Source organism: Sparus aurata, chromosome 9 (assembly GCF_900880675.1).
Source record: "Sparus aurata chromosome 9, fSpaAur1.1, whole genome shotgun sequence".
NCBI lineage: Eukaryota > Metazoa > Chordata > Actinopteri > Spariformes > Sparidae > Sparus > Sparus aurata.
Window position 1 is genome coordinate 14,864,179 of NC_044195.1, and position 22,507 is coordinate 14,886,685.

The following is a 22,507-nucleotide window of genomic DNA, read 5'->3' on the forward strand; positions in this document are numbered from 1 at the left end:
TGTTGGTTGTGTCATTTCTCAGAGTTTCCACTTTATTGTGATGCGCCTTTTTTCAGTTTTCTTATATTTAATAAATCAAATGATAAGGAAAATGACAAATTAATGTATATCAAGAAAAATGATTATTAACTCTCAGATAGACATTATAACTTCATTTTTGCATTTAGGCTACATATCAGCCACATCAAAAAACAGTCTAACCATACATGAGACTGTAATTATGCACTGCACTTACTAATGTGCTAATGCTAACAATGCTTGGATGATTGTAAAATGTATCTTAAGGTTTTGGACATAATTTGAAGTTTGTGTACATTTCATAATTGTCATCATAAATAAAATAAATAATAAAACCAGGCTAGCCTACAGGCAACCTGAGGCTGCAATTAGCAGTAGCTAACGTGCTAATGCTAACAATAACTACCAGCATGCAGTTATGTAACATTAGCAGTTATAGTTACAAATCACTGTGTTGATTTCTGTGTCAATTTGCAGTGTTAAAAAATCTAGCCATGCTACTGACAACATAACGATCCAAGGAATAGCAGTTGCAAATGTGCTAACACTCATTATAGCAGCAGAGGCTGATGGATGACATTGGCGTTTGTTATGAGTTTAAATTTAGAACTCACATTGGCACTGTATAAAAAGTTAGTGGTTGGAGCTTTTGGCTGCTATAATAATCACAATTCATTATCAGTATCCCAATTAAAGACAGGCACATATCAAAACACTTGGAAAATGGTTTAATGATGTTTACAACAAAAGAGAACTGTACATTAACAGTAAAAGATTATCTTTATATGTGTATAAAAACAAAACAAACAAAAATACAGCAGACAAATGCATCAAAATCTACTATGTATCCTGATTCACATACTTAAAACTCCTACACAATCTTTCAGTTCTATGCCGCCGTGACTGGAGGCAGTTTGTTTGTTGTTGTTTTTTTTCTTTGTTTTTTGTTTTTTTTTTCCTTGTAGTCAGATCGGAGCAGTGTCCCCTCAGTGTTGTTGTCCATGATGGAAACCAGGACTCTTTACAGTAAGAGTCCTGGGAAGACAATTCAATATCAGACTGCAGTATAAGAAAAAGGGTAAATAAAATCTAGGACACATTCCTTTAGATGAGCCCAAGCTTCCAACGTGAGTAGTAGTAAATGTTTTACAGAATGCATTTCTTTAGTTACACAGACATTATATGTACATGGTTGGCGTTTCCTTATTTTTTTTTTTTTTCCTCTCATTTTTCTTGCTTGTTGAAAGCCATGGTCACTTGGGCTGTGAACTGATAATCACACACATGACACACCCAAAAAACATACAAAAATACTATATCTTTAACCTACCAAGAGTAAGACAGTTCTGCAATTAGTTCCATGCTGTGACAGAAAAAAGAGATTACAACAAACAAACGAGAAACAGACGCTTTTCACGCAAGTTTTTTTTTTCTCAGAAATATACCAAAATATACATCTAAGCTTTGGAATTACTGAGGCTAGGACTAAAGCCAGTGCTGGGTTTGTCTCTTAATACACATGCTGCAGGGTGGAAGGGAGAGAAAAAAGACACAGGACAGAGAGATATCTTTGGTATCTGCATTTGTCAAAAGTTAAATATTTGGATTTTTGCTTTGGGATAGCGCTTGCGAGGTCCTTAAAACCTCACTCGGAGTAAAGCATTAAACAAAGTGTCACTGAAGCCCGTCGGCCAGGAGGTCTGAGCCGGAAGGGACACAGTCCATGCAGAGTGACGGACCATGATGCATAGTGTCACAGCTGATCAGAGTCTGTAGTGAAGAGACGATGTCAAAGGACAGAGCAGAGGAGGAGGAGGAGGAGGAGGAGGAGGGGGAAGGTGGTGGAGGAGGGGACACAGCAGTGAGTTTTAGCAACCGCAGGATGTGTATTCCTGGAGACAACAGGGTTAATGTCCTGGGACTATACAGTGTAGAGATGAGGAAGAGACGGACATACTGTGAGAGGCAGGAACAGCATTTTCACCACAGTCCTTGAGAGAGAAAGAGTGGAGGAGGAGGAGGAGTAGAGGGAAGAGGGGGGGCATCCTAGCAACAGCTCAAGACATACAAACATACAGAGTCCTGAGCATTTACAGTGTGCACAGGATTAACCCTCAGTGTGTATTAACAAACATCACCCAGCTACCACCAGATTGGTTCATGTGTGTCTGCCGGAGAGAAGCCCGCTCAGCCCCTGGTTCGACCCCTCCCCTCCGATCCCCACCCACAGGCACTGAAACCGCAGCACCAACGCGACGCCGGAGTGTCTTTTCCCAGGCGGATACACATTCGCATGCAATAAAACAGCAAACTGCCGACAAGGTGAATGGAGGGGCTCTGGTGAGAGCGTGCAGCCGAGATTTGATGCTGAGCAGTGAGGCGGGGACGGGCGAGAGGCGGTGTTGTTCACATACAATCAAGTTTAAAGTCTTTGGTTAATGTTGGTACCACAGGAGAGCGAGAGCGGGCTGCGACAGCACACCGTTACATGGGAAGACGCGCACATACCTGCCCCTGGTCAGGGTGAAAATAAACAAAATAATACAAAAACAGGATTGTCAAAACTTAAAGAAGGGGTGCTCAAAAAGTAACTTTAAGGAATATATTAAAATAAACTTGAACTAAAATATTTCCATCCAATGCTGAAATACATCAGTGTGCAGCATAAAAAACACCAATTGTGAAAGAAACGCAGCAGACATTCATGGGGACTGGTATGTATTCTGTCTCCCCCTTGTGGTGGCATCTTACACAACCCCTTCACGAAGCGCAGGTATGAACGGGCTTCTCCTCTGACACAAGTTTGAGTATTTTCATCAATTTTTTGTGTTTTTTTTTTCCTTTTTTTAATATTTGTATTTCTTAAGTAGATTAAAGCAGGTTTCACTCAGTCTTGAGTTAGAAATGAGGTATACAACAGCTCCTTTTGCCTTACTGGTGCGCCGCACTTTCTTTGTCAACGTTAAAAACCAGCGAACCAGTGTGGTGGGCCGACATACTACAACTTGATGCATGGCTGCTCCGCATCCCGAAATCTCACGATCCATCGTGAAAATAAACCATTAAAGCTGAGCCAGTAGCCATAAAGATCGTCAGTTGACAGTTTAGAAGTTCATTCGAAGAGATGAAACAGTCCCAACAATGACCACAAACTGTAGTTTTACCTTTATGATTCACAAACTGGCTTGCTTAAAAGCTTTAGTTAATCAGTAGAGACCCCCCTGCTGGACTAAGACAAAAATAAGTACTCTCACGTCTCACCATTTTTTCAAAAATCACTCTCAAACATCCGCTGGAAGATGGGGAAAAAAAAACAAATGCACCATAATAGTATGCAGACTGCCCTCCCTATTCGCTCTGTTTAAACCCACAATCTGTCTCTCTCTCACACACTCTCACACACATACACACACTCACACACACACACCCACCTGCTGGAATTATTAGTAAAGCTTTTCTCACAGGTATCCTCGACCTGTCTGAGTCACACCTAACAGACATAGGTAGCAACTGAACCACGCTCAAAAATGCCCAAAGCACACTGTATTGTTTCAGTGAAAACAATGCACCAGGTGAGCTCAAGCTCTCGGTCTTTCTCACACACACACACGCACACGCACACACAACAATGCTACAATGCTCATGTCTTCTACATAACAATAAGGCATAAATGATAATGTTAATTTTCTTTGTCAAACTAAGAAAGCCAGTGATCGTGCCCTCTCACACTATACAAAACAATTAAAGGCATAAAGTAATATTTAAAAAAAAGAATCAAATGATTGTTAAAGACAGCACAACAAATCAAGTCCACAACGACTCCAACAACACAGACATAAAAAAAAAAAAATCTATTAAAAGATTAAGATCAGATGCTTCAGAGTGAGGAGCGCCTGAACGAGCCCCTCCTGTCGAGGAGACCTCGCAGATACACCACAGACACACACGCACACACACGCACACACACACACGTGTCAGCGGCTCACGCTGCACTGACACGTGATCTCAGGTTTCATCTCTCATTTTTTGGTCTTGACAGTTTAAAAAAAAAAAATTTGCTAGTTTGCAATAATAAAAAGGAAGATTTAGGGGAGAAATTTTTTCTTTTGAGTAAGCATGATAAACACTACATTCAGTCTTGATAACATACTGGTTCAAATATAAAATATGAATATCTTACAAGTGTTTATATATATATTTATATGTATAGAATTAAGAAAAGATCGTTTCTCTAATTCTTAAGTCTTTCCTCAGATAAATATTTCAGTAACATCCTATGGTGCCGATGGCAACTGGTTCCTCTTGCTCGCACATGTTCGACTCTTTAGTAACTACGTACAGCACTGGAATAGGACTGAGTCCTGTCGGCCCGCTGTGGCCTTAAAGACAGGGGAAACCAGCAACATGAGTAGCCAGACACCCGCCTAGCTGCAAGAGAAAGGCTTTTACTTTGGCAAGAAGGATCTCAAAATAACATTTAAACCTGGAAATACCCCATAAATAGTAGTACTAGAAAATAGCAGTAGTAGGTTGTCCTTTAATGTATGGTTTTTACGTATGGTTCATCAGTATAAACTTTGAATGGCGAGCCAGACAGTACTTATACATTCTACACCGTTCTATACACTGAAATGTCTAAAGGTGAACTTTGTGTTTAAGTGCTGCTGAGGTATATTCAGTCAAAATAATTAACAACAGAAAAAAGTACACTACAGGAGAACGTGGACAAATCTCACCACTTACAGTCTCAGTGAGTCCACTCGTTTTGTTATTTGGAAGTAGCAGAACAATGCTACTCTTATGTGGGGTTTAGCTGAACGTGTAGCACATAACAGTACTTAGATAATTGGGCAGGTTTGAACAATAGTCCACATAATGATTTAGGGAGCAGCACATTGTTTACTAACATGCTGGTTCAAAATGGCGGCGCTGAGAGGAGGTGTAGAATGTTATCTGATGATCACAACTATGCATTTACATAGGTGAGCCCTCCAGGCGAGAGGGTTGAAACTACAAAACCTGAATTTCCACAGGATGTAGTCATAAAGCTATAGCAAAGCATGCAGGCCTCTTAACAGCTCAACTCCAGCAGGAGATTCAGCAGCAGGTTGTTAAAGCTAAGTTTCTGTGATCCTTTATCCAGCAGCACCAAATTGGGAAAATTATTAGGTACTGACCAAGGTGTCAGAAGAAGAAGAGGAGGAAAATAATTTGTCAGCAGTGTGGAGAAGAGGGATCGTGTGAACGGCAACTTTTGTGCTTGGACAGGCACAGCAACTACTGAGGAAAACCACTTTGGTTCAAGCTGTTGTTTTATGGCTGAATATTAGTACAAAACCAAAAAACAGAACCTTTCCTCTATGGGTCAGAAAAGTCCAAAACTGCTACCAAAACAGCCACAACAGATGAAAACAAGCCATCAAATGCCTCAAAGAAAACCAGGATCAAGCGTTGGGATCAAGGCCCCAGTGATTAAAGAAAATAATTCTTAAAGAGTAAAAGGAAACTACTTTCTCATGCTTCAACCCGCCAATCCCTCCATTTTTGGTTAGTTGTGCTGCCAATCAAAAAGTTGAGCTATGAGACACTTGGTCAAATTAAAAACAAAGGTCATCTTTGGAAAATGATCATCAAAATATTGCATTTCTATATTCTGTTGACGATGAAGAGAGATTCTGTACTCATAAATATATTGACTCGACTAAGCTACACCAACTACAAACAGCAATTATTTTAACAAATATTTTTGGTATATCTTAAAGTACGTAAGCCAGTCCCATGACTGCAGACAGAAAAAAAAAAAAGACAGAATTTCATTCCTCCCAAAACAGGCAGACTGCAGCTCATCAATCCAGTTTTTTGGTACAGATACTGTGCACAAGTAGATATGACGGTACTACCATTAAAAAAAAAAAAAAAACAGAAAACACAATACAATAACCCAATCTAGCCAATGACACCATACATTTGGTACGATGGCCACGCCTCCAGACCAGTCCTCCCCAAAGACAGACCAGTCAGCCGCAGAGCTTCGTGGATCATGCATTTACTGAACTCTCAGCATCTGCCTGCGCTGTAGACAACACATGCAGACTACTAATTCCTACCTCCAAACATAATATACAGTTTCTGATGGAGCTCCATCCAAAAGAAATCACCCTTAATCGGACACGGGACTGCACGTCTGCAGCTCTTTTTAAAGCTCTCAATGTAATGTTTTCTATCAGTGTCTAGAATCCGCACCCAGACCGTCATTTTACAAGCACTCAGTGGCTACATCACCACCACAGCGAAATGTAAAAGTCAGTGTTTCCAGAAAGAGAGACTCAGAGGGACACACCTGGTCCCTCTGACCCTTAAAGCAATGATAACCTTTATATCGGCCACTTATTACTTGTTTTTAAAGCCTTATAACCACGATTAAAAATTGATAGTTAAATCTTAACTTAATATTAGACTTACAAAGTTCTGAAAATGTCAAAAAATATAGACAGCAAAGATAAAAGAAAAAAAAAAGTCTCTACAATATAACTTTGATATGATTTTACGTCAAGGCCTGTCAAAAAAAAGAAGAGATAATTAAAGATGGGGTGACACACAAAACCCCATTAGTGATGATGAGTATTGTGAAATTAGTAGTAAATCAGTTTAGTTTGAATGTTAAAAGAGCAAAATCCTAAAGTTTTTGGTTAGAAGTATTTCAGACAAAATTCTGACCTGGAAATAGGAGGAGATATATATATATATGTATATATATGTACAAAATATGAACAGCTTGATGGTGCCAAGGATATTTTTCTTCCTGGACACTTGTCAAGGTTCACGAGGAGCGGCAGGCCAACAACAGTGTCCATCTGGCAACTGTTTGTGGGAAAAAAAAAAACCCATCCAAGAATCATAAAGAGAAGACAGGAAACAAACTTGGAAAAAAAAAAAAAAAAGTCAACCCCAACCTCATTCGAGGCTGTTTTCTTTTTGGTGGCAGCAAAAGGATTAAATAATGATAGATACAATGGAAAGAATGTGGGGTGGTTAGTGAAGCGCAGAGCCTATATCAAACAACCTCCCTATTCCCTACGTGGTGTGATAGGAGTAGTGCACGACATAAGAAATAGGCCCGTTAATTCAGCTTGCAGCCCGACTGGCTTCACTGAGCCTTGGAGGCAGTGGTAATGGTCGAGGCTTGCACAGGCACAGCAGCCGTGGTGGCTTGATGATCGGCAGTGACCTGCAGCCCCGCCCCCGCCGACACCAGGCTGACGGGGTTGCTGGCGAGCAGCCCCAGGTTCTGGGGGCTCAGGAAGAGCGGCGTGGTGACCAGGCTGGGCGTGCTACCACCAGAGGTGTTGGCGAACAGCAGGTTACTGCCATCCAGAGAAGTGATGGGGATTGTGCCGCTCGATGCCAGAGCTGTGAAGAGGATAGAAAGGTTGGTGTATTTAGAAACAGGGGCTCACCAATGGAGATGAGTTTCAATATATGTAGGACCAAACCTGCCTCATAAAGAAAATAAGATTAAAACATTTTGTTACAATTCATGGTATTCTAATTATTTGTTCATTTCATTCTGTTTGGAAATTACAATTTAAAATAATGTGATTTGAAAAAACTAATAATGGCGCTTTTTACTGTCACAGCAGGACTTTTCTTTTGTGCAGGATTTGTTTTTTCCATCATCAAATTTATTACCGCTCAGCAGGATTAATTTTAGTTTTTTCACAGAAGTAATTTTCTCTCAGCAGGATTAACTGGATGGGCGTGGCCTAAATTATTTTGCCCATAAAATGCAAATACATTGTGGCCCCATTTAATTCATGCTTTGATTATACAAATGATTCAATACATTATCTTGATAAGTCCATGACGGAATTTGTATCACTTTATTTTCAATCTTTTAGTTCTAAGTCAGTTATTATGTTGTTGTTTTTTTATCTATGTACTCAATTTCTTTTGACAATTAATTTCTTTATTTATTAATTGTCATGTTGGTGTGCCACACAAAAATGTCCAAAAACTCAGGCCACAGACCAGTACCAGGCGTCAGAAAATTTGTACATGGCCTCAAAGAAATTATATAATTTCTGAAGAGGAGATAAAAATAATAGTAGGCCTATATATATGTACTAACTATGATATGCATCTTATTTGATAAAATAGCCTATTTTTTTCAGCATTTTTCCTCTTTCTCATTTCCACTCTCTGACACATTACCAACTACACTGACTTTTAATCAAAGTAGGTCATCAGCATGTGATGTAACCAGTCTGTCATCACCATCTTTCAGCATAAAGTAGTACATAAAATATGGTTGTTGCCCAGGGGTTTCTATGCATTAAAAAAAAACTGGTAAGAGATCTATATGGTTACAGATTCTAGTTCAGTTTCATGCTTGCCTGCTCTCTTTCTTGTGAGCTGCCTTTACTGTCTCTAGACTGTCGCATAGACAAACCACCAAAACCCCAACAGCCAACAAAACCATTAACTGAAGTCTGTGGCACAAAAAAGACTGGGAACCCTGCCCCCATTCCACGTAACCACCTATGAAGCTGAGTATTTCTTTACATATGATGTATTCTCTCAGATATAAGAAAAGTTATTTAATATATTGTTGTGACACTGGTACGCACCTTGTATGAGGGTGCTGTTGCTCATCAGGGCAGGACTCAGCGCATTGCCAAGGCCACCAGGAGTCAGACTGAGCAAGGCCCCCCTGGAGACATGGACATGGATTTAGATCAATCGAGAACACAGCACTGAGCGAGTAATAATCAGAGGCTTTCACAACATGCCCGATACTAACCCTGAAGCAAACTGAGAAGAGGCTATAAGTCCTGGGCTCAGCCCTGCTGCAGCAGCCATAGCAGCGATGCTGGTGGGTAACTGGCCAGTAGAAAACCCTGGAGCTGCCACCATCACCTGACCACCTAAAGTGGTGGCTATGGACGTCGGGGCCTGGGTGAAGATGGTTTGCGCATGAGTGCCAATCTTGCTCTCAGTGGTTGAGGACTGAATAGTCGTTGGCGATGGGCTTAAAGATGGGGAGCTGGTTACCGTAGTAACCATAGGTGCAGTGGAGATGACAGATGCTGTGTTTGTGGCTCCTACCGTCGAACCTTTGAGGAGAAAAAAATGAGTTAACCTTACATTTAATTATTATTATGGGTGATTAGATACACACTTTCATTAAGACAAACACTCCTGTACACACCTGTGAAAGCCAAACTGGTGCTGGTGAGAGGCATCACTGTATTTACAGTCAGAGTGGTGGGTGTGTTAATAGTTGGACTGCTTACAAGGCTTGCTGTGCTGGCCACCTGGGTAACAGAATGAGAGGGAGGATTGAATAAGCTACAAATGCAAGTGAAACTGATCCTAAACTAATCTAGGAATGGGACAAAGACTCAAAATGTGTGTGTGTTTGCCCATGCTTACCAAGGGGCTACTGGGGGTAAAAATGGTTTTGATGGGGGTGTTGCCTCCTCCACTGCTGCCGCTGCTAGGGGGGTTAATCCTCTTCTCTTTCTGCCGGCGATTGCAGAACCAGACCCGAATCACCTCCTTCTCCATGTTGAGCTGGTCAGCGATCATGGTGATCTCTTCAGAGGTAGGTTTTTGGTTCTGCTTGAAGAGGGCAAAAAAGCCAGAGATGCCCTGTGAGCACTGAGGAGAGGGACTACGGTCTTGTGTAATTCTGTTGCAGCTAAGTGAAGACTTAAGGTAGGCACAGTATTACTTTCCCTTCTCAGATCGATACTGTTAACTGCAGGAATGAGTTTCTCACCTCCAGAAAGCTCTTTTCTAAGGCCACTCGGATGTTGGTCTCAATACTGGTCCTCTTCTTCCGTCTGCGGTTGAGCATCTCCATGCCTGTGCCCGGGGAGCCCAGGGCACTGGGGCTGGACAGGGCCTGGTCAGATGTCAGGTTCTCTGCACAAACAGCATCGACAAAAGAGACAGGAAGGGAGGTAAAGACGAGGCACTTTAAAGACTCACAACCCATGCTGCCCTTTACCCTTCGACCAATACCACTACAGGGCATTCATATACAGAGAGATCAAAATGTTCTGTCCTTATGCCACATGCTTCTGTATCGAGAATTTAGGTGGGTTCAGGGACAAACCTGCATCATTGAGCCACTTCTCTAATAATGGCTTCAGTTTGCACATGTTCTTAAAGCTCAGGTTCAAGGCCTCAAAGCGAGAGATGGTCGTTTGGCTGAAGTCATTTCCATACAGCTTCCCCATGGCCAGGCCAACATCTCCCTGAGAGAGACGCATAAGAAAAAATAAGCATGATTAATTTAACCTGCAGCTGAGACTCGGCTGTCCATTTTAACAAACAAACAAATAAATAAATACACATGAACTTTAAAATCTAATCTATTTAGTCTCTTTCTCTCTCTCGCACACACACACCTGTGTAAAGCCCAGTTTGATACGCCTCTGTTTGAAGGTCTTGGCAAACTGTTCCAGTTCCTCCAGATCACTAGGCTCCTCCAAAGTGGGGGTATCCAACCGCTTAGGTGGGGTCTGACTGTGGGGCAGGGACTGAATAGGTGTGGCTGCTGTTGTGCGGGTTGGAGTTGCAGGCTGAAGAAACCGGCAAAATATAAAATGCGATTGTTGTTAAGGTTAGGAAGAGTCAGCAAAGAGGAAATTGAGAGAAATATAAAGTGGTAAAAAGAACATTTCTGGAGTTTAAAAGAGGTGCTTGCATCATGACCAACCTGAGTTGCAAGGGTGATGCTTGGTTGAGTCGGCAGGAGGTTAGCTTGGCTTTGAGGTAGTTGAGTTAGAAGATTCTGGGCTTGCAACATGCCTTAAGGGTGAAAGACATGTGAGTTAGGATTTTTTTTTTTAATAGAATGCTTCCATAACAATCAAATACATCTCTTTCCTTAATTTTGCATGGAAATCAAACACTGAAAGTAACTTACTCTGTTGGGCCTGCGGTGTCTGCGAGATGATGAACTGACCGGGCGACAGTGGTGTGGCAATTGGGTTGCCAGGCTGCACCAGAACAAACTGAGGCAGACACTGCTGCTGTAGCTGCTGCGAGAAACACATTTTTACTGTAATCATGTCGAGAAATAAGCAGTTTATAACCACACTACTTTCTATCTCTACAGCATTGAGACTTTGAACACATAATCAGAACATGTATACTATTTTTGTTTTGTCATCTGACTATACCATGAGTGTCTCCACTTAGGTTCATAAAACAGAATGGAAACATGCTAGTAGCAAGCATTTGATTTAAGATTCATCTCATCATTCCACTTAAACAAAATGTGAGTGTCTCAATCATACAATCAGCTTCAAAACCTTTCACAGTGGTGACATTTAGTCAAATATTCTTTTAGGACTTGCAGAAACAGTGGTGACAGTGTCTTACAGAGGCGATCTGGATGGGCTGTGACAGGGGCAGCTGGGTAATGGGTGTGGCTGCGGAGGCCGAGATGCTGGCCCCAGTGGTGCTGTTCTGCTGGCTGGCTGAATGCTGCACGGCCGCAGCCAGGAGCTGAGCCTGGGCCTGCTGGAGTAACAGCTGCTGATGGGCCGGGGTCAGGGTCAGCTGAAGAACCAAGAGACAAAGATTAACAGACAGACAGAGGAGCACACAAATGAAAAAAAGAGAAAGTAAGTAGTGTTTCAAATCAGTTTAAGTTTCACTGGACCGGATGAGTTAGTGTTGTCACGATATTTGAGTTTCGGCTTTGATATCCATGGAAAGTTACAATACCACAAAACCATGGTGAGGCATCATTAAGTACAATTAGAGACAGACTTAATTCATCCACGCCTTGTTCTAGTTTTTATCAACAACCCATGGACCATTTGCTTGGTGCTGTTGCTTACAGTTTAAAAGGCTGCTTCAGTTTAATGGCATTAAAGAGACCGCAGCTCTGTCTCTGTCAAATCGATAATCACTAGAAGGATCCATCATCAATTCATAAAATCAGAAAATTAATTGATGAGTAAATCTTCGTAGGATGTCACACAGACAAGTTGCTGTTTGTACCAAAATGTTATGTAAGAAAAACTACTCTGAGAATCTCTACCTTGTTTTGGTGTCATTTACTGATAAGCTGCTTCTGTCCTCTGCTGTCTGTGTACACCTTATAAACTCTGAAGTCTACATTGCTTTGAAAGTAGTATGTGGATGCTGACATGGACTTAATGGGGCATTCAAGTGCACCTCATAAACTCTTATCTATATTTGAATGGCCACAATGGTTGTTTAAAATGAGGAAGCGCCTTTTTATTCTCCCATTTACTTTTGCATTTACTTACCAAATACTTTCTTTTTTTTCCCAACACAGCATTTGCGAAAAACATGTCAAAACCTGCTTCAATACTTTAACCACAAATCTATAAATCTATAAAAATTATTTTATCAATATAAAAAAAAATTTATTTTAATAATGCACCAGCATGTTCCACGTACAATTTACAGCATTAGTTCTCTCAGAACCTCTTCAAATCCCCCAAAATTCGTATTATAAACAGGCACATCCTTAAATTAATCAATATTGAAACAATTGAGATATTGAATCAAACCCTTGTGAGGGTTAATTGGAGAAATACAAATTAATCTGAGGAATTTATGGCCAGCTCTAGACGTCTCCTTTATTTAGTTCTTCCAATTTGTATGAAAATAATGTAAAAACTGAAACTGAAGCGGATTCACAATAACAGTGACTACTTAAAATGTTCTTCTGAATTCAAGGTATCAAAGTGGTATTGAAACTTTCCTCATCATGGCAACACTGAAATGTGTCCAGACAGGCAAATGGCGAGACGACTCATGCAGTTGAGCCAGGCACAAGTGCAAATGAGCATGTTGATGTATCGTTCAAACTCAAATCCACATGCACTTTAAACATTCACTCCCACATAGAACAACAGCAGCTGCATTCAACCCGACCAGTCTTCTCAACTACATCATGGCCTCAGGGAGAACACAGATGAACATGAAGAGTGTCAGGTGGTCAATAGAACCATGAGTGTACAGGCACATCGAGGCTATGTCCAAACACACCCTACCAAGTGTAGAATTTGGACATAGCCTTTGAACCACTGGGATGAACAGGCAGACAGGCAGAGGAGACACCAGCCTTAGCCACAGAATCAGGGCAAGCGATCATTTCATCACCCCAATCTTTTCAGCCAGGGTCGATCATGTTGAGGTGTCACCCCAGATGCATGGCTACGACTAGGTTTTAACTCAAAGCAACGAGGCAAATGGCCACTTACTCCTGCAATCTGTCCCCCGGCCAACATTAGCTGGGTTTGAGGCAATACGCTCTGCTGGACGGAGGTCGGGAGAGCACTCGAGTCTTCCGACTTAGACTAGTGGAAGTGAAGCAAAGACGGGGGCTTAGAGAGAACCTTCCTAGAGGCATAACTGAACATAATTGACAGCATAAAGTTGATCAAATATGTCTCTTTATTTTCTGATTTAAGTTGTTTAAAAAAAAATAACAAGGTTCTGAATGTTTTAAAATAAAAAAATTAAAGGATATCTAATTTAGACAAAAGTTTTAGTCTAAATTAAATAAAGCATAAAACAAAACAAAAAATACAATCAAACATCAAGCTTCTGCTACCTGAGTGGCTCTCTGAGAATGAGCCTTTAGTTTTTGAGCAGGGAGAGGAATTTAAATTCAAAAGGAAGTGAGAAAGTGGGTATTTAAAATGTGCTGCAGCCTTCAGAGACAAGCAAAGTGAATGGGAAGGGAGGGGAGAGTTGAGAGTTGAGCTAATTAAAATAACTGTTATGCAGTGCATGTAAATTCTGCATAGATTTGCATATTCTCGGCCATCTGTTTCCGAGCAACCGCAGAGCAGCTAATTAGCATACAGGGTTGATTAATCTGCCTTGTTGCCAGGCGACACAAGGAGAGCCTGGCTCATTTAAATGAGCGCTTTCTCGCCTGTGCATGTGTGAGTGCAGATGAGCATACATCTGTTTAAACTTGACGCTTTATTTCATTATAAAACTACATTTCAGCTCTGTCACTACACCGAAAGCATTTTCTACTTCCACAAAAATAAGACAACAAAAAGTTACTTGAGGTAAAGTGTGTGTTAGTTTGCATCATGTGTTACCTGTTGGAGGAGGGCTTGTGCATGTGCATTCGTGATTGCACTTGTGGTTGGCACCGTATGCCTCTGAAAGTCCAAGCCATTGGTTGTGATTCCTAAGGACAGAAAGACTGTTCATCGAACACGCTGTTTAAGAGTTCAATAAAGGAGGTTTCTTTAGTGACACCATGTAACATTAGAGATGCTGTACTTGGTTTATGAACATAATGAGGAACACAGTAATAGAAGCGCACAATAAAGCTGTAGAAGAATAGTTGAGGAGAACAATCTGCTTCCAGTTGCAAGGATAACTGACTAAAAACATGTTTTTAGAATTGACAGCATGTGTAACTGTTATGATGATCCAAAGTCAGTGCACTGTTGCATAAATCTGTTTGAACGCAGGCTGCCTAATTATTACAGAATTAAATATTAACACTATGGACTTACATAAAATTGGAAAGCATGCAAAAACATTTATCCAATTCATAATTACATAATAGGACTATGAAGTTGAGCACCAAATCTACAATGTTCAATCCAAGTTTAATAATTTGTATCACAGAAGCACTGAAGCACTGAGACAGAGCAAATTACTGTGATATTCAATAGGTACTAGTGAGGCAAACTGCTCCGTGAGGTAAACACTTCATTTGACAAAGAGGACTGCTCACAAGGATTTTGGAAAGCTGCCATGATTTTTTTTCGTCTTCTGATTCGTGCAGCAAAAATGTAGATTATGGAATTTGAAACCTGTTGAATGTGGCCGTAAAGCTCCGCAATCCCTGATTTCAGCCCAGTAAAAAGGGGGGGAAAAAAGCTGGAGGTCACTCACCGGTGTTCGCGTCACCACTCTCCATTGCACATTTAGTAGTTTCTGACTGATTATTCACTTTAGCATCTGGAAGAGCCAGACAGAGACAGACAGTGAGACAAACTCACACCCACTGCCAGTACAAGCCTAACAACCCTAACAACCCTGTTCTTACTTTTGTCACCTGAGATATCCCATAATTGATGATATTCCTGTTCTGCAGTAACATTTTTTTTCTTATTAAGCAATCAAAGCAGCAAACAACATAACCAAACAAAATTAATTGAGTACAAAATCCAACTGCATTTACAGTCACAGGCTGTAAAAATGTCATAACAACCGATGTCACATTAATACAATTAACTCTTATAAGTAATACCTGAATGCAAAGTGTGCCACATCAATCATTCTTATTTTACATATGGATGCCATGCAACAACAGGACCCAGCTGAGCTCCATCACAACCTCATCAAAAACTCACCCGCGCTCGCTCCACCTGTGATTTCCAGCATGGTTGCGGAACCTATCGTGGAAAATCGCCTCTGCCGGGCAAGCCCACCGACAGGGTGACCGGTACTCTATTCCTCCTCCCACTCCTCCCTCTCTTCACTCTCCACTGGTCAGCAGCAAGCGGAGTTCAATACAACCAGGGCTACACGCAGACACAGTGGCACTGTCCACAGCACGGTTCACTGAACAACACTGGGATACGCACACTGGGAAAGCCAACAGGGTTTAGGCAAACAGCTCTCCTTCCCTCTCTCTCTGTACTCTTTTATTTTCTTATAGCCCTGCCCCTCTCTCTTTTACAGTGCCTACTTTGAACTCACTCTCCCTTTCTTTCCTTCTCCCTCCCTCCCTCTCTCTCTCTCTCTCTCTCTCTCTCTCTCTCTCGTGTGCCAAGATTGTCTGTACTTCTGAAAAAGTTCAACCTCTCCCTCTCTTGCTGGAACGAAACAAACGACAAGTGCAGCTGGCGGCCTCCTCCAACTCTACTACCCTCCCTCCAAACTCTATAATGAAGCATAATCAGTATTCAGCTGATTAAAGCCGTATGCAAATCTGCCCCTGCCTCGTTAGCAATGCAAGGCTTTGAAGTCCTGCGAGCGACGCATTTCACACCGGGCTCTGAAAGCTTTCTGCATAATTTAAACCCCTATAAATATTTATCAGCTCATTAGCATATTAATTGGATGGCTTTTGGAGGACGATAAAAAACAGGGGAATAAGGACGACACAGAGAAGGGGGGGAAAAGTGCTCAAACTAGCACTTGGCGCAGCAGAGGGAGGAGAGGCAGCAGCACAAGACCAATTATTGTGCGAGTGCACAGCTAAAAAGTAATTAGCTAAGAGCAGGTAAAGGGCTGAAGATATCCCAGAATGCAGTGTGAGGCCTGTCGGCGATGGACTGGGCATGTTAGCAAGGCGGACTGCATTAAATGAACGTCTATGACTGCTCGTTCGGGGTATCTCTAGGAGTCATGGAGACCGGGGCCTGCTAAAAAAAAAAAAAAAAAAAAGGAGGAGGAGGGGGGTAGCATGCGGTATGAGTGGGAGGGGGACTCGCTCAATCGGAAATAAATAACTCCACATTAATCCACCACAAGCCTGTCATTACTGCTGGACCCCCTGTGGCTAAAGCATTCCACAGCCAGCAACTACAGAGAGTGGGTGGCGGGCTGTTGCTGTCTATGTTTATGAAGTGTTTGGGGATTAGCATATTTAGATTAGCTTTACATTCCATTAGTATTTCATTTCGGAAGCCTTTTAAATTCATTTCCAGCATGCTTGTAGAGTTAATACAGCGGGGAAACAGCCTTGCTATGGTGCTGCACAGGTGTCCGGTGAATCAGAATGACTGGACAGGAATGCATGGCTGTATTGTGGTCTACTGGGGAAGGGGGCTTAACCAACTAAATCCACAACAACTGCTCCTGGCTAGAGCTCTAATCAACTTCTTCACTTATCCCCCTGCCTGACGAAAGGCATTTACATACTGGCTGACCAAATCAGAGAGCACAGTGTCACTGAAAAACAAACAGACCTTTATCAGCAGAGTGAGGGTATGAGGGGCTGGTCTTCATGCTGGCAGCCGTTTGTGAACAGCAGTGTGCTTTTATGATGAACTACCAGAGATCCTAAAACAGTGGTTCACAACCTTTTTATGTCTGATGAACCTCAAAAAAGCCCTGTCTGATGAGTCTGAATACCCTTTCATCATGTTCCAAATGTGTTCATGGTGTCTACAGCTATCAGACTCTTCAACCTAATGCTTTTTTTAAAAGTTGCACTATGTAGTTTTGGGAAGAAATTTAAAATGAGAAGATCTTCAGTTTTACATTTTCACAGGACAACACAATTTTTACTTAGTTTACTAAGTTTATATTTGATGGACCCTGTCACCTTTATAGCTCCAAACATTATTCTAGGTGCCTTATTTTCATCTGAAAACAGCTCGTTTATTCAGTTATAGATTATTTTTTTCTCGTAATTCACAATACACCTTAGCCTTTGTAACCCTCGGGTGTACATAAACTAGAAGTTATGAACTCCTTTTAAAATACAAAAAACATAAAATCATTAGCTATTTCTTATATGCATCAGCCATCACAAGTAGGTAGCAGGTAAGTAGTAAGTGGGCGATTATATTGTGCATCCCTACAGGCAAGTGTAAAGATATTCAGTATATATGTGGTCCCATGCAAAGGTAGGTTTTATGTAGGAAGGATATTAGAGTGAGTAGGGTAATCTTCTCGTCATTTTTTCCAACAGGTAAGTGCAAGTATTAAGTCAAAACACAGGTTTAGGTTAAGTGGTAGGTTTAAAGATGCGTAACATCTGAAATGTGGACTTTCATGAAGAAGACTTTGAGTCATTTTGAGAAATTAAAAGATGGATAAATTAACTTATATGAAATGTCTGTGGCAAGTAAGAGCCCACAAATTCAAAGACCATCTAATGACTTTCAGCCGAATATTTATAAAATGTGAGATGTTTAACTCTCTCCAGTTCTGTTAAGTGCAGAAGTATTTGTTTGGAAATCACTGCCATAAACAATAAATGAACACTGCATTACACTCCATACCCCTCTCCACTGTTGATCTCTTCAAACAGTGCAGTGTTTACTTAAACTCCAGTCTGCTGTTTAACCAGAAGCCCACTCTAAGACCTGTACAGATGCCACAGCGGTGCTAAAAAACTGGAAGGGTTCTGTCTGTCTGACCTCTTCAACAATCACATCATGCAAACAAATGCGAAAACAAAGGAGATGTGAGTGCATCAAGCAGTCATCAGCGGTGCACATCAACACATGTACAGTTACTTGGTTGAATGGTTTGCAAAACCCTGCTGTGGAACAATGCATTATACAAATATCCTGCGCAGAGAATTTTAAATAGGTATCTCATTAGTACTGTAATATGGGACGGCGGAATGAATACTGCAGAGACGTTAATGTGAGCTGGGAGATTCAACATGAGACAGAGCAAAACTTAATTAGCACATCCACATTCTGCCCTACTATCTATATTCCTCGTCTTAAACGCAGAATACATAAAGACCACTTCTCCAAATCTCGACCAGCCGGAGAGAGCAATAAGAAGGATTTTGGGAAAGGACGGGATGTATGGTCACGTCAGATAATCTTTCAATTTGAGGGAATTCATTATCAAACAACCTAAAGCATTCTGGTTTAACACAGAATCAGCATGAATATCAAGTAAGTTTAAAATAGCCTTTTAAATGCATTAAACCAACACAATCTGACTACAGACAGCAGCACTGACTGGACTGAGTGTACAAATGCACAAATTACAGGATGCAGAGTAATTTAATGAGCAATAATGGGGCTAACAACACTCTAAACTAATCTGGTATCTCTTGGGTGGTCATTAACCAACTGTCTATAGGCTAGGTGGAAAACTCACTCTAACTAAACATTTCTAGCGGATGGCAAGGTGGAATACTGAATGATGAGTAGGAATGAGTATCCACATATAAATTCAACACCTAAGAAGCTCATTTAGCATTAACTGCTGGTTATTCATGTGATGTGTATTTCACTTTCTCTGAATAGCAAAATACAGCACTTTTATCAGATTATACAAGGGAGGAAACCTGGTAGTTTACTGCAAAACTCTTCCACTATTTCTTTATCTATATTAGAAGGCACATCATATGATTAGAGCTTTCCTGTAAAACCCTCCGTTTTCACCACGTAGGCTAAAGGAATGTTTGAGACCAGCTAGTGACATAAAAACCTTTCATGAAATTTTGGCAAATGTTCACCATTGATCTTAATAGTGGCAGACACATGAGAGTCTTCAGGGACAATAAGACAATTGTTGCTTGGAAAATGAAACAAGTTGTGGGTCATTCACTGATCATAAGCTCCACTGTGTTTACCTTTCCTCAAATAACGCACACACAATACATAATCCTGGATTCTCACTTGTACCCCTCTCCGAATACATAGCATCTACAGCCTGATAAAAGAAACTCTTTCTTATAAATAAATGCAGATTCCTGCTTTACCTTGCTACATTCACACGAAGGCATTCTTGCTTTGCATTGTTCAGTCATGTATTGCCCTCTTCACTACAGAAACAAGTAGTTATCTGTTCTGAGCACACCGCACAGCTCTGATTACTTCTGATTTTCTTCTTCCACACTGAAAAAGCTTGTCTGACTGGAGCCTTCATGGAGGCCTTCTCAGTACTTTGAGATGGCATGTCCTGAATTTATTACAGCGAATGATGCATTATTCATAACAACTGTGTTTACATCGATGAATATTCATGATGGAACTACAAGGCTGGAATGAGGGTGGAACTGTAAAACTAATTAAAAGTAGCCTAAGTGTGTGGATGACAGAATTATTTCTCATCTGTTCTTTAAGTAGCCCAGTTTAATAAGTTAATTACATATTTTTTAGGTAAGTGCGCCTATTTCCAGACAGTGGATGTAGTTTTGCATAATGCAAACAAACAACAAAAATAGTTTTCTTGGCCTGGCTTCAATAAAAAAGATATAATTTAGTAGCATGACTGTCTTGCAATATATCACATTTCACATAATCGCCTGTAATGTGATGATACTGTTACTTTGGGCAAAGTTGCCCAGTGATTGTTCATGTAACAATGCAGGCAGGGTATGCATTTAGTGTATTTGCATTACAAAAGATGCAATCTAAATCAGTAGTAGGGCCCGACACACAGGGTTGGATTTCATTATTTAAACCGACCACACAAAGAAACTGCAGTTCCATTCAATGTCCTGTTTAGACTTGCAAAGATAAGTATGTCTGGCTTAGCATTTCCACCTCAAAACTCACACCTGGGTATACGCTGACTGCAAAGAACTCAACATAATTAAAAGAAGCACATCTTATTTTTCTAGGAAAATTAATGACAACTATACCGTTAGCTGCAGTGCTTTAACACTCTCTACTTTAAAGAGAAAAAAACAAATGTTTAACTTCAGTCTTCCTGCTGTCCTACAGGCCAATGAAAAAGGGCATATGTATCTGCCATGTTATAGCCTCGTTAAACTTATCTTTAAATGAAAAACATGTTGTGCTCTCAATGTTGAGTCAATTGTTCCTTATCGTATCAAAAATCAAACTGAATATCAATATGTAAGGCATTGTATCATAGTAATTACAGTTTTATAACAACAATACACCTGCTCCATCACATAAGTAATGTGGTAGGTACACTTTTTGGCCTGTTTTAGACTTCTGTGTAGGTGCAACATGAGCTGTTGAGATATTAAAACCCCATCATAGTGTACCTACAACAAATTCCGGACTGACTCATTAAAAATAAGTTAAATTGCAAACCTCCACATAGAGTTAAAAAAAAAAAAAAAAAAAGGTACTATCAAGCTGTGTCTTGCCCGGCCTTAAAACCAGCAGAGTGAAGAGTAAGAATGTCCTGCCTGTTATTATTGTGGCCTCCCGGAAGTGGGCCTCTCTACCCCTCCCTGTGCCCGGGGGGATACACAGGTACATTTTTTTTTTATTCAGCTCTGACGGGCTTGGTGAAAACTCCTGAAACAATAAAAGCCCACGGTAGATACCACGTTTTCTAAACTGTTCAGCCAGGAGCACTGAAAAGTTGTATAAAAATAAATTAAATATTCTAATGAGGTGGATTAACAGTTTGCCAGCCCGATGCCAGGCTACTCCCACTTGGAGCACAGAAGTACTCGGCCCAACTTCAATCAAACTGTAGTTTTGACTGTAAACACCTTTAGCTCAACACCATAGACATCGCCGACGACAACCACCCGCCATATGAGCCTTTGTATCTCAGCTGTGTTTGACCAACGTTACCGTAAAGTTAGCCTCTAACCGACCGGACCAACTTAGAGAAGGTAGCCAGTTAGCCCCTCGGAGGGACCCGGCTTTTGTGTGTGAAAAGACGGTCTAGATTTCGCTAACGCTCCTCAGTCCCTATCGTCATCAAGTGTTGTGTTGACATGCGGTTATTGTGCGGCGCAGGATGAACTCCAGCTTCTCGTCGGTTGCTGGAATATGCTGAACTCCGCACTCTGGTTCAGGCAGGCCCGCATGAATAACACAACAGGCTGCTGTGGCTCCGCTGCGCCGAGCACAAAAGGCTGAGGGGAAAACGCTCTGCTATAAATTCACGTCGAGCTGAAATACACCGAGCAGACACTGTTTATTTCACAAAAGCCACGTTTGCTTCACCTAGATTTATTATCCTCACACACCACTTGAAAAGAAACAAGCGCGGCCGCTGGCCGGCTCGCCAAAAATGAATATGCAAACCTCTTTCAAAAGCTTCACGCCAGTGAGTGAATCAACACAAAGCCAAGCGCTAGCGGGCGAGCTAACGCTAGCTTGCTAGCAGCCTGATTTCAATCAAACTGCGTTGGTGAAATATCTAAATATGTCATATATCAACCAGAGTCACGTCGGCGATTACTAATAAAATATGCTAAATTGTATTTGTCGACAGAGGTATGAATATGTAGCGGCGTACAGCCGTCTAATCACACAAAGGGGGGAGGCATGTTTCCATGTAATTTGCCGTCGCACTGCAATAGCTCGTTTCCTCCTCTGTCAAATTACAGTTGGCTAGCTGTGTGCAAACTAAAACAGCGCTGGATATCATCCTCATCTGTTAGTCAATCTGCGTTTCATCCGTATTCCATTTATCATAAATTGTGAGTAACACAGTTTGAATATGAGTATGAATATGTAAAATGCTGTAATCATTACCTGGTCCTGAACTCTCATCTTGACTCGCTGCTCCTCCGTCCGCCATTTTGAATATTTAACCCGAAATCCCAGCCCTGAGCCTGCCTGAGCTACACACACACAAACACACGCAAGCACACACACACAGGCACACAAACACACACACAGGCACACACAGGCAAACACAGATACACACGCACACTCATACGTGCACACTCACAGGTCCTGAGCCAAGTGTGTGCGGGCTGTTGTTATCTGTCTTATTTACATACTTAAATAACCATCTAGCTCTGCTTACAGTGTGAATTTGGAGGGAAAAGGACCAGGGCGGCTCCGAAATGTCTACTCCCAAGGTACAGGTA

At 41.3% G+C, this 22,507-nt stretch overlaps 1 protein-coding gene across 17 annotated transcripts; it reads right to left on the minus strand.

Annotated features, from left to right (window-relative positions):
* Window positions 1-729: 729 nt before the first annotated feature.
* On the minus strand, window positions 730-22,259 carry pou2f1b (POU class 2 homeobox 1b). Of its 17 annotated transcripts, none has more exons than XM_030428108.1 (15): window positions 22,167-22,245; window positions 14,941-15,006; window positions 14,130-14,221; window positions 13,275-13,370; window positions 11,413-11,592; window positions 10,955-11,069; window positions 10,745-10,836; window positions 10,434-10,607; window positions 10,139-10,280; window positions 9,800-9,954; window positions 9,451-9,639; window positions 9,227-9,332; window positions 8,819-9,131; window positions 8,646-8,728; window positions 730-7,428 (listed from the first exon to the last, which is right to left on the minus strand). In XM_030428108.1, the coding sequence occupies exons 1-15, from the start codon at window positions 22,210-22,212 to the stop codon at window positions 7,166-7,168; spliced, it is 2,112 nt and encodes a 703-aa protein (XP_030283968.1). In that variant the 5' UTR covers window positions 22,213-22,245; the 3' UTR covers window positions 730-7,165. The 17 variants fall into 17 exon arrangements, with proteins under 17 accessions (XP_030283968.1, XP_030283966.1, XP_030283963.1 ...); XM_030428106.1 differs by having other exon boundaries at window positions 9,800-9,945; window positions 10,955-11,066; window positions 14,130-14,236; XM_030428103.1 differs by having other exon boundaries at window positions 10,955-11,066; window positions 14,130-14,236.
* Between the last annotated feature and the right edge of the window lie 248 nt (window positions 22,260-22,507).